This window comes from Phalaenopsis equestris, unplaced genomic scaffold (assembly GCF_001263595.1).
Source record: "Phalaenopsis equestris unplaced genomic scaffold, ASM126359v1 Scaffold000334, whole genome shotgun sequence".
NCBI classification, from domain to species: domain Eukaryota; kingdom Viridiplantae; phylum Streptophyta; class Magnoliopsida; order Asparagales; family Orchidaceae; genus Phalaenopsis; species Phalaenopsis equestris.
The window spans coordinates 92000-104678 of record NW_018164776.1 but is presented as its reverse complement, the minus strand read 5'-3'; the positions used below and the strand labels follow the sequence as shown (position 1 = coordinate 104678).

At 31.7% G+C, this 12679-nt stretch overlaps 1 protein-coding gene across 1 annotated transcript in view; it reads right to left on the bottom strand.

Moving 5' to 3' along the window:
- Positions 1–7745: 7745 nt before the first annotated feature.
- Positions 7746–12679, bottom strand: part of LOC110025839 (secretory carrier-associated membrane protein 2-like) — a 70505-nt gene continuing 65571 nt past the window's right edge. Inside the window, exons 7-13 of the mRNA XM_020726506.1 lie at positions 11693–11755; positions 11497–11590; positions 11332–11377; positions 11181–11248; positions 11049–11097; positions 8703–8768; positions 7746–8019 (exon numbers count right to left, since the gene is read on the bottom strand). Coding sequence (XP_020582165.1) covers positions 7933–8019; positions 8703–8768; positions 11049–11097; positions 11181–11248; positions 11332–11377; positions 11497–11590; positions 11693–11755 — 473 coding nt within the window. The 3' untranslated portion in view covers positions 7746–7932. The remainder of the gene's footprint in view (positions 8020–8702; positions 8769–11048; positions 11098–11180; positions 11249–11331; positions 11378–11496; positions 11591–11692; positions 11756–12679) is intronic.

Sequence of the window (12679 nt, the reverse complement as noted above, 5' to 3'; positions counted from 1 at the left end):
CAACCGTCAGAGCATGAAACTATTCCAATAAGTCCGCGAAAGCTCATATGATAACTACTAATAGTTCATTAGAGTTACTTCAATACATGCCAACATATCTTAAATGTCAATAACATGTGAAAATTATGTGGGTCAGAATCTTCCAACAAAATTGATTGATAAATTTTATAATCACCAAAATTTATTTTGATATGAATATATTATATGATTAATTATTTAATATCTAATTGCATTTAGTTTTAAAAAATCTAATAAATAAAATTGATCAAATTTGAGCTTGATATTTTGAGGTGAATTTTCTTCTCGTTAAATAGGTTAATTGAGGGAGGGTTGCACATTATAGTTGACAGCAATATATCAAATCTAATGCACTTACTCTTAGGTAGGATCTAATAAGTATATAGCTTACACCTTAGCATACTGTTTTATTTATTATTTTGTTTTTTTTTTCCTAACATCCTTTTGTTAAATTCTTAATTTCATAAATTATGTGTTATGCCAAATTTCACTTGAAATTTAACTTATGAGCTCTCTTGTTCTTTTCATAATCAAATTCAAAGTTTAAGGAATTGTATAGGAGGCAATCCTAGAAATCACAAAACTTGAGTTTACAATCTAGATCTATGGGGTTGAAGGTAAGGTGATGATTGGTAGTCAAATTTGGGTAGGATATATGTAGGATTTAATGAAAATGATGTCAAACGACTAAAACAAGTTGTTGAACCTTGTGGGGCCATAAATCATAAATTTACATGATTTCATGAATTTGTATAGATTTATAAACTATGCAAGAAAAAAAATCTCACAATGTTCTTGTCACTTTCTTTTATCGACCCTATTTCTTTAAAATCTCGTGCATTGTCCACACACCACATTCATCTTCATCTATCTCCTCTTGTGCCTTCTTTCCTCCTCTATAGTCTTACCCAACATAGACTCCTCCTTTAATCATTGAAGTCTCCTCATAGTGCCTTGGATTGATATTCACCTCATATTCTTGATTATACCATTTGAATTTAACTTGAAAAAAATATCATTTGAATTTAAGATGAAATTAGTTTTACTAAATAACTATTAATTACCGCAGTCAACTCCTGATCAAGAAGTAAATATATAAGCATCATTAAAAATTAATGATTGCTTCAAATAAAATTACTAAAAAATGAATTAAAACATAAGTAATCTTAAATTTTTATTCATCATTATTTAATATTAATTTTACATTCCAACTAATAGATTCTGGTTGAAATTACAAATAATTTGTAAGGCTTTGTGAGGATTTAACTACTAGCATATCAAACAATTTTTAAAATTTAATCATCTCATAATTTGATAAACCTGGATCCGCCAGATTGACTAAGAGTGTGTTTGGGGCAGTTGCTGCTTTTCAAAGAAGCTGCTTCTTGTAGATGTAACTTTTCAGCAGTCGACAGAAAGTTGGTGTTGCTGATAAAGAAGCAGGGGTCTATTTAGGAGATCTATTGTGCTACTTTTGTTTCTAATGAGATAGGTTGTTTTGTCCTTAGATATGTAAAAAATTAAAATAAGTGTATTTTTTTAAATATTTAGAACAAAATAATAGAAAGAGGTCGTACTACAAAGAAGACTGACAATCTAGTCTAAAATTCTCCAATACATAAAAAGAAAAAGCTATTTCAAGCAAATAACTGCAACAATGAGGACAACAATGGTAATTCGTAGGCCTAGAATGAAGTTTCTCTTGAAATCCTGATGATAAAGTCTATGGGACAATCTCTCCTCCATCCCTACATCTCTCCTCGACTAATTATGGTTTGGACGGTCCTCGTCAGTGACATCAACCCAATGGAAGAATTCGTAATCTGTAAGAGTTATATTTCAAAAATAAGAATAAAATCTTCTCGTATAGTTGTCTTCCCTTTTAGACTTGTACTAAGCACACCTATCGCCATAATAACATAGCACAACTTTTGAAGTGTCTGATGAACTTGAGTTCATATTACCTGTTATAATGATACATAATTGCTCTATTTAAAAAATATTGGTAGATACAACATTCCAGATTTTTAAATGAAATATAAGTAGTCTTATAATTAAGAATTAAAGTTTGTCGGTACACAAAAAAGGTACAATATAGATTGGTGCAAATATTTTGAAAAAAAAAATACATCCAGAGAAAACATAGAGACAAAATATGAGTCATCAACTACCAATAACTAGATGATGCTACATAATTACTGTCGTTGCATTCAATAATGTAACAGTAATATTTCTTAACTTTAACATATCCTAGATGTCTTCTCCCTAAAAAATGTTATACTCATTTGTTCTATAGCCCTCTCGTTGCACCAATGGTCAAACTTGATGTTGGTTAGCTTCCTCATAAATGCAATTAAGATCACCATCTAAGACCCTAAAATTGATATCATCTCAGGATGGATGCCTCCCTATAAAATTATGGAGTGCAACCGTTGCAACAACTATCTTCACCTATTTTTTGATAGAATGTGTAAACATATCTCAGAGTATGACACACTTCTTCTTCTATACATCAAATGCTCATTTGATGACATAGTGTAATGAAGAGTGTTATTCGTTGAAGAGTTCATTCCTCCCTCTAATCACTTGACAACTACGCTCAAAGTCTGGGAGGTGATATCTCGTGTAAGGAAATGGATTCAAAAAATCTCATTGTTTTGGATATCCCAAATAAAAAATATAATATTTTCCCGAATAATTAGAACACTAATGGAGTTGTTCAAAGAGAATATAATAGTGATGGATTAATTAGATGCACCAACCTTGTGGAGCCATCGAGAATTTGTATTTGGGCTGCGGGTTGGAAATTTGAATATTTTGTTGTTATGTGCACTCTCTTCCCAACAAGTTATCATGAATGTAAAACACATGTTGAAATCACATACTGCTAATATATTCTATGTAGACCGATATAATCTTTCTTTTTCTTATTGTTCTTGCGTGAGCCAACATGTGTTCCATCAATTGCTTCGATATAGTCCTTATTATTAAAAAACATAATATAAGTTATTTATAAATTTTGTTTAATTTAATGAAGTGTGAATTGAGAGTAAAACCAATACCTTGAAAAATAGTATGTACCTCAGATCGCTACTAATTTTCCGAGTTACTTGAGCAAAACATAGGTCTAGTGGTTTGACATTGTCCATAGCTCTTTTAGCCAAAGAGGGGTGGACTCTTATGTTGTAGTCTGGATGTTGACCACTATTGCTACAATACCAAGAAACATGGTATCTAGCTTTTTCTCCAGCTCTGGGTCAATGCCAACAAGTCTAAATTTCTTTACAATCGCTAAAACCTACAATTTATAAACTTGATTTCTAAGATGTAGAATTTTAAATAAGCAATATTGAGTGTAAGATATTATACTTACTGAAGTCTTTTCTTGCCACCACTCTATAGGTACATCAACTGTTTTAATAATAGGGACCCATCCTAAACCAGTTGCCTCTCTCTTTAGCTCCTTTCACAACTTCCAGTCCTTCTTAAGTTGATCTCATTTTTTTTTTCGGCTAAGTTTTATCATACAATCTACTAATTATTCTTGAAAAAGTTTCATTATATTTTATTAATCTTCCTTATTGAAATGAGTGGTTGGTCGATTTCTCTTTTTTACCTCTCCCAAACACAAATCACAGAAAATTATCTTCATCTCCATATCCCAAATAACAGATATCCCACCTATTTATTTACCCATCTGATATCTAAATAAAAAAAAATGTATCAACACAATTTTGCATGTAAAACAACAATACATGAACCAAAAACAAGAATATGACAAATAAAAAGTAAGAGTAGAGCTCAAATCAATTTGTGATATCAAAAATAGCTCTATCCAGAATCACCAATTGTGTTTTCCAAGCATAAGGACCAAGAAGTATCTGTGTCCAATTAGCATGGTCATTTTACTTTCATATTCACAATTGGTAATCAGTTGAGCCCTTTGTCATGTTTTTTCCATCATTGCTCTACTAAACAGCTCACAAGAACATCCATGAAATGTGCCAACCTAATCTCATTCCGAAAGCAACATTGTAAACAAAAACCAAGCAACCAACGGTTTCACAAAATATCCATAGTAATAAGATCATAAAAATCTCGAGAAACACTTCTGATAAGTTAACAATATCCACTCCACCTCAACATATCTCCCTTTAGATAGATATATGAGCATTAATTTTTAGTTTTTATGATAAAATTTGTTGTCTAAGTTGCTTTCTCTTGCCTCCTCATCAGTGTGGAGTAACATTTGGGGAGGGAGGGGTAGGGGTAGAATTTGAGCATCACTTTCTTCTTTAATTTTTCTTCTAATGTGACTTTGATAAATAAAATTGCATATGTTTTCTTACACATTTGAAGTTTGTAAGATAAATATGTTAGTAGTCTCATTAATTATTTAAGTCAATTAGTAGAAGCAATGGAATGTAATATATATGAGCATTGTTCATCTATTTCTTTTAGAAATTTTTGTGTACTTGCTCCACATATTCTTACATTAATGTGAATCCTCAAATTACATGCCAGATGAGATACCCATAACCATATTTTTGTTTTTATCACGTTATCCAAAATCAGGTCCTTGAGACAATAATTAGAGCTAAGTGAGATCTCTTAACCAAAGAAGACTTCATCCATAATCACAATTTTCCCAAATCAAATAAGCACTTGAACATGTTCTTTAGCGACAAGTAGTATCTGTGGGAAAATAATTTAAAATTGACGAGTGGTGATCAGTTGAGCCCTTTGATAGTTATTTTCTATCATTGCCCTAAATAACATTTGAATGACATCTATCATTTGATATCTTATCTGGCATATATCCTCAGTAAAAGCATATGCATGGTAAGTACAAAAAATTATTTAAGAGACAATATAACATTGCTAAAATGTCTTTCATTCCATAACTTCTACTACTTGATCAGTGTCCAACATTCAAATGTTGAAATATATTTTATTTTAGATGCTGCTGATTTATCTATTATACAAACTTCAAATATGCAGTGATGGATAGACAATTATATTGGTAAAAGTATCAACAAACAAAGACTAAAAAAAAGAAACAGTGCTCAATATTCTTCCCCCAAAATGTTACTTCACACTAAGGAGGAAGCAATTGCAAACAATTAAACCAGCAAAATATGTTAGAAAAACTGAAAACTAGTGCTCATTTACCTATCTAAAGAAAATAAACCAACAAAAAATTGAAATAAACAGATGAGCATTGCTCGCATAAATTTCATCACATTGCTTCTACCGATTGTTTAGAACAAAGCAAGGATTTAGATAACTTAGCTATCATTGAAACATCAAATGTGCATCAAAGCATACACAATTCTATTTATAAAATTTTCAACATAAGAAAACTTAAAAAAAAAGGGATGGTGTTCAACATTCTCCCCCTAAAATGTTACTATACACTGAGAATGAGACAAGAGAAACCAATTTGGCCAATATAATTTGTCAGAAAAACATAAATTAGTGTGTATATATCTATTCAAACAAAATAAACCAACCAAGAAATTTGAAACAAATATATGAACATTGCTCGTATATATTGCATCTCATTGCTTCAATTGATTGATCAAAATAAGTATAGATTCTGCTAACTTATCTATCATGCATACTTCAAACGTGCAACAAAGCATATGCAATTTTATTTATAAAAGTTTCATATAAACTTAAAAAAAGTAGTAATCAACATTCTCCCCCACAAATATTAATCTACACTAAGGAGAAGGTAAGAACAAACAATTTGACCTGTCAAATTTGTCAGACAAACTAAAAACCAGTGCTCATATATAAATCAAAAGAAAATAAACCAACAAAAAAATTGCAACAAACATATGAGCAATGCTTAAATATATTTCATCTCCTTGTTTCTACTAATTGATTAGAAGAGATAAGAATGTTGCTAACTTATCTATCATTTGAACTGCAAATATGCAGCAAAGAATATGTAATTCTACTTATAAAAGACTCATATAAACTAAAAAAAGGAAGCAGTGCTCAATATTCTCCCCCAAAATATTACTCTACACTGAGGAAGAGGCAAGTGCAAACAATTCGACCAGCAAAACATGTTAGACAAACTGAAAATCGATGGTTATACATATCTAAGCTAAAAACCCAACAAAAAATTGAAATAAACCGACGAGCATTGCTCATATTTATTTCATCCCATTAAATCTATTGATTGTTCAGAATAGGTAATGATGTTGCTAACTTACTATCATGCAAAATTCAAATATGCAGCAAAGCTTCTATTCTATTTAAAAAAATCTCAACAGAAGAAAACTACATAAAGTGAGCAGTGTTAAACATTCTCCACCCCAAAATGTTACTCCACGATTAGGATATTTAAAATAATAAATCTTTAGAAAAGAGATGAGGAAAGCTCATATGTTCTTCGTTGCATAATTTCTACTGCATGATCAAGATTACTATAAGTGTTGCTAACTAATCTATCTTGGAAACTTCAACTTTGCATCAATTCATATACAATACGAGAAAAAAAAAATCAAATAGGTGCTCAGAAATCTCTCCACAAAATGTTCATCAACGCATATGCTTGAGAAAGAGCAAGCTCATTGACCACCAAAAATCAATGAAGACATGTGCAATTTAAGAACACAAAATATTTCACAGAAGAAACAAGAAACACAAAGGTTGAAGTGAATGAACAAAAAAAAAAAAATTATAGATGAGAAAAGTTCACTAGAAAGATGCAACAACTTGTCGGCGCTGAACAGTGGGAGGGAAGCGAAATCAGGTTTCAGCCCTAACGATACAAGTGATAAAGGAGTACAAAAATGAAGGTATAAGCCAGGATAGGGAGTAGGATTACCCAAAATCCAAAAGGAAAGCGACATAAAAGGCACCTTGTAACTGATATCCAACCGCAGAACACCCTCTCCCCCCTTCAGATTTGGCATTCGATTTGTTGCGGCCCCCAACAAACAAAGAGCTCGAAATAAAAGGGTTTTTAAAAGCCGCTTACACAAATAGTATCCCAACTTGACCCTAAATCCAACTTGCAACTAGATAGCCCCAAACGGTGACGATAGCTCATTGAGATACATCTCCCAATCACAATTGTAATGTAAAATATTAAATTTACAACTAGGGCAAACAGAATTGCAACTCATGCAAGGCGGCATCAACGTCGATTTTCTCAACATGGACTAGTTGTCTTCATATTGTGTTTGAAAGCTCAATTTTAAATTCTAAAAAATTTTTAGTTTTAATCCTTTATAGATTCATTAACTCTGAATTTTCCCCTTAATACTTGTGATGATTGTTTGTTGGTGAAGTTTAATTCTCAGAAAATCTGAGCATTGTTTTTTCTATTATATGCCGCTATAAAATGCTGCTCTGTTTATTAATCACATAGAATTGCTGTACTAAATTAAACTTTGAAAATGATCTTACTACAACGTACACAAATTTTACCCTATTTTCGTACACTAAATTCTTTTATTACTAATTTATCTTAAACTACCACTAAATACGAAGGAAGAAACAAACTAGCCCTCTAATTTTTAAATATGAACTTATTAAGCCTACTGTCTAATTTTCTAACTTAAAATCCCATCAAACCAAACAGTACCTCCAGTTTCCCTCGTTAAATTGCGCATAAATCAGTTGAAAAGGGAGGAAGATGAGCACAACTGACTTGCAAACCTAACAATTTATACATAACACGATCAGCCCATCATGTCTAGAAGCTATTGTAACAATAATGATAACATTATATAATGCAGCAGGAAAAATCAACATGAGATGTCAAACATTGCCATTTCATATAGCAAACCTTTAAAAAAAATTAAAAAAGCACCAAATATTTACTAAAATGATAATAATGGACATCAAGCTCTACGGATAGCTATCAGCCTTATTTTAAACACAGATTCAAAATCAGATTGCTGCCCTGAAGGCACCGGCAGCGGCCTCGCGCTTCATCTGCGCCGCTTTTCCATTACCACGGAAGTATAAGTAAACTTGCTGCACAGGAAAAATAAAGTAATCAATAAGGATGTTAAAAAAACTCAGTTATTCACAAACTGAATAACTTTAGCCGACCGAACGAGCACGAACCTATCAAGTTTTGAGTGAGCTAACGCTCACTATGTTCCTGTTCATATTCAAATACGAGTTGAATTCAAACAACTCAAAATTGAATGCGCAACATGATATAAATTACACGTGCTCAAGCACAAATCGTTTATATTATACTATGGGCATGAGGATGTATAACTAATAAGGGCTTATTTGAGATCAATTTTTTTTAATTAAAAAAATATATATTTATTCAGGTTTTTATATATTTTTATTTTTTATTTCTAAAAATTAATTTGCCTGTTTTTTAAAAAACTCAAAATAATTTTTAGGTGTCTTTGAGTTGTTTTTAAAATTAACCATATCTTAATAAAATATATCAATTTATTTTTTTTTCAAATCAAACATAAAACAAAATAAATTAAGAATAAAAAATAGAAAATTAAGAATAAAAGTGGACCCAAACCGCCCTATTAGTTTCTATGCCTCTTTTTTTTTTTCATTCAATTATTAAGAATAAAAACAAGTTTCTATGCCTCTTTTTTTTTTTCATTCAATTATTGAACATTTTAGGTTAAACAAATGAATAACAGAGCAGCAGATGAAGAAGCTGTGGAGGAAGAAATCACCTGAATGACCCAGATGCTGAGCAGCGATTCTAGGCAGAAGAAACCAAAGCCAATGAAGTAGAAGATCTAAAGCAAAAGAGTAGAGGTTAAGTTGAAGAAAAGGGCGTCACAAGCAAATTTCATGGAAATCTACTGCAGCAATCCATTACAATTCCACGGAAATATGTAAAGAGAAATCCATTACAGATCCACCTTGATTATAACTAAAAGGAAATTGGATCTAAATTAACCCCAAATCTAAAACTGGGCAGGAAAAATGAATTCGTTTATGTTTGAAATAGAAAAAAGAGGCTCCAAATGATCAGAGCCCCATACTAGAGCCTGCTACCTGCCTAATAATTTGGTTATAAAAATCTATTTCATTCTGCCGCACAACCAAATGATCTGACAGTAATGGGACTCTCAAACTCTGCAATTTGAAAATATCCAACAAATGCAGAGACACGCTCCAAGAAATCAGTGGACATTTGAATCACATTAAATTAATTATTGCACAATTATGCGAATTGAAAAAGCATTAAGTTAGCCAAATATTGAAAACGAACTCTGAATGCATGACGCAAGACTGTGAAGTTACAATTCAAAACACAACCTTCTGAAAACGGCCAAGAAAATTCTCCTGAAAGGAAGACCAAACTGGCAAGTACAATAATAGAGATTGCTTCTTGACTCGCCATTGATTTTTCATGTAAAAAAGAGAGTTCTTCACTATCTTGGAAGGGTAGAGTCATTCCAATCAGGCATGGACGTGAATTTGACACGAAAATTCATTTGAATTTTGACACAGCTCAAATCAAAATTTTTGATATAAAAAATGAGTTGGATCAAGCTTAAATCAACTTGAATTGAATGAAGCCTAAATTAACTCATGCTAGCTCATTAATGATAGCATAACAGGTTGAAATGTATATAGATATATGAATAAATCCATCAACAGTTGATGCATGCGTGTAAAATAATAATTTTTCTTAGAAAATAGAAAATAAACTAAAATCAAATAAACAATCGCTATGAATCAAACTTAATGAGCCATGTCTAGATTGATCAAGGTCAGAAACAATATAAAAAAGACTAGCTCAGCTCAAGATTAAATCAAATTACTTTGACCCAACCATCTGCGTCGGATCTAGCTCAGATCAGACCTTTCACGTCCTACTACAATTGGACAATGAAAACTTCATGAAGAATTTGTGCCAAATAGAGATTGCCGGGAAGTGTTCAGGCCATCTAAAAGCAAGCATTGGACAAATACTCAACATTTAGAGGGACAAGGCTTCAGCCCAGAATAAAGTTGGGTTGTCCATATGCAGTAGAAAACCATCACGAAAACCTCCTCGCTCACCATACGCACATACGCATATATAGACTGACAACTCATAAGTAAGAATAAGCATATGGACAAAGCCTAAAGTTTTGAACAAGTGGGGCATCAAAATGGTAAAATATATTTATTTGTATAAACACAAATGGAAGAATCCAAAATAAAATCTAGCAATAGCAATTTTATAGCTAAGATTCATCATCACTGTTATTAGCCTAATTTCAACTATTTGGTATCAAATTTATGACTACTCATTTTTCATTCATTCATTTCAGTGTTGTCTAAAGTGTTGAAGTTATTTTTTACAAATCATTTTGAATAATTTCGTTATCTTTAGTATCCCATTGCCTTCCTAATCATATGATACTAACTTTGATCATCCATCTATAATCAGACAATCTATCCTCTTTATTATACATGATCAAATCGCCTAGTCTAATTATCATTTGCCTTAACATCATTAGATGTTACTCTTAAGTGTTCATCAAATACAATCATTCCATAATTTATGTCAAATTTTGTAATACACCTGTTTTGATATATTTTTTTTTTTCATCAAGCTAAAATTGCCATTAGTAATTTTTTTTATTGCACAACACTCAAATCCATAGCTATCCTAATAGCAATTTTATAGGATTTACACTTAATTCTTCATGATATGTTCTTATCACATAATAATTTCAGAAAAAGTTCTTCATTTTAGCAACTCGGCCATAATTCTAAAAGCTATAGCCTCATCCACACCGAAAAATCCTAAAAAGTATTGTATAGATAGCTCGCACCCGCAAACATGTAAAATATAGGTTGCTAAAATAAACACTACTGCGCGACATTTTGAAGAAACTGTCTGATGCTCTTAGTAAAATGTTACCGTCATTGATGTTGCTCTACTAAACAAGGCAATCCGACAAATCATGAATTAAAAAATAAACAATAGTATCATACCACATTCTTGTCTAAAATGAGATATCCATGCACAAAAATCAGATCTATAACTTCTGATATGAGATATATGAGATACTCACCCCGACTATAACATAGTCTCCCAATAAATCTATAGCTGACAAAATTCCCCTGAAACAGCAAAAGCAACGGAATGATAATTTATCTTAATGAAAGATCATTGAACAATGAATTTTCATCACAAGGGAACTCACGTCAAAGATTCTCCCTTGAAGAATATTGGAGGAGCCACCGCAGCATAGATGCAGAAACCAATATGTACCTAATTTTAGATTAAAATACAACATCCATTATTTTCATGTCTATCCAAATGTCGCATACAAAACTATTCTACATATAATTTACCAGGTAAAGCAGGAAAAACCATCCAAACTTCAAAGCACTTTCAGTCCTGCAAGTTACAACTTCAATAACGTAAAAACTCGCTGATCTAATCATATAAGTAGTGAATAAAGTAAAGGAGAGAGAACAAAAATGAAAATCAGAAAAAGCAATGCTAAATATCAATACCTCATGGCATTATAAAGAGGCCTGTACCATAACACATAGGCACCAGGGACACCAGAGATAAAGAAGATGATAGAAAGCAACCAGATCTTTACACCTTTGAGGAAAACTAAAATCAGTATCTCAAATAATCCCAAAGCTTGCATTGGCAGAGAGATAAGCCCCAAGTAAAAATAGATGACATGAAATCAATGTTCACCTTCCCCCTTAATCCAAGCAGTTGTTGTTGCTATAATGTTCCAAATTAGACACATGGTCAGCCCTGCATAACAATCATTTTGTGATAAGACGTCAAATATTAGGATTTGCTAAGGTTTGCATACTTAACAAACACTGCTCCCTCAACACCCAATAACATCTCAAACTTTGATTTATTCTTGCTAAGACAAACCAATGTTAAAATTAATATTTCCATTAAAAACAAGTTCTAAAATTGCACAATTATGTATGGAAATATTTTTTATACGTGCGATGAGCTGCAAATCTCAAGATTGTTTCGAGGTGTAAGCCTCAAATTCAAGAAATTATGTAAGGAAAAAATTATTCTATAAATTTTAAGTGTGCTATAAGAAAAAATATATTAATATCCTAATAAAATAAAGAGTAACAAATTCCACAAAATATTAACTAAAATGATAGTATCATAATATTAAATGATAAATTAAAAAAGGTTATACAAACATCAAACTAAGCTACATTATCAAAGCAAGATATTTAAACATAATAACATAACAACTAAGAGGCTATTTGGTTCGATGGATTTGTAGTGAGAAGTAAACCAAAAGGAGAGAATTTTGAAACTTTAGTATTTGGTTGGATAAAATAAAACGCAGTATAAAATTTTAGTTGAATCCACACTAGGTCCCCTTCTTCGAAAGTTTCCTTTTTCTTAGTCTTATTCATCGGTGTTGTCGGCACTATTTTTGGTGTGGGGTTTGCCCGTAAGAAGCTGTCGGTCATCGGAATTGAAATTCCGTTTCCCGCTTCGGAAGGACGTTTTTAAAAAATTTAGTTTTGAAAAAGATGAAGCCATAATTTTCATAGTTTAGATGAAAGAGCATTTTACCTCAAATCATGGATTTATCCCAAAGGATGAACACAAGAATTGAGGGTGAGACTCGATCAAATAAACTAGAGAAAGTTATGACATCTGTTTGGTCTGCGAAACCAATGTATTGGCCGACAA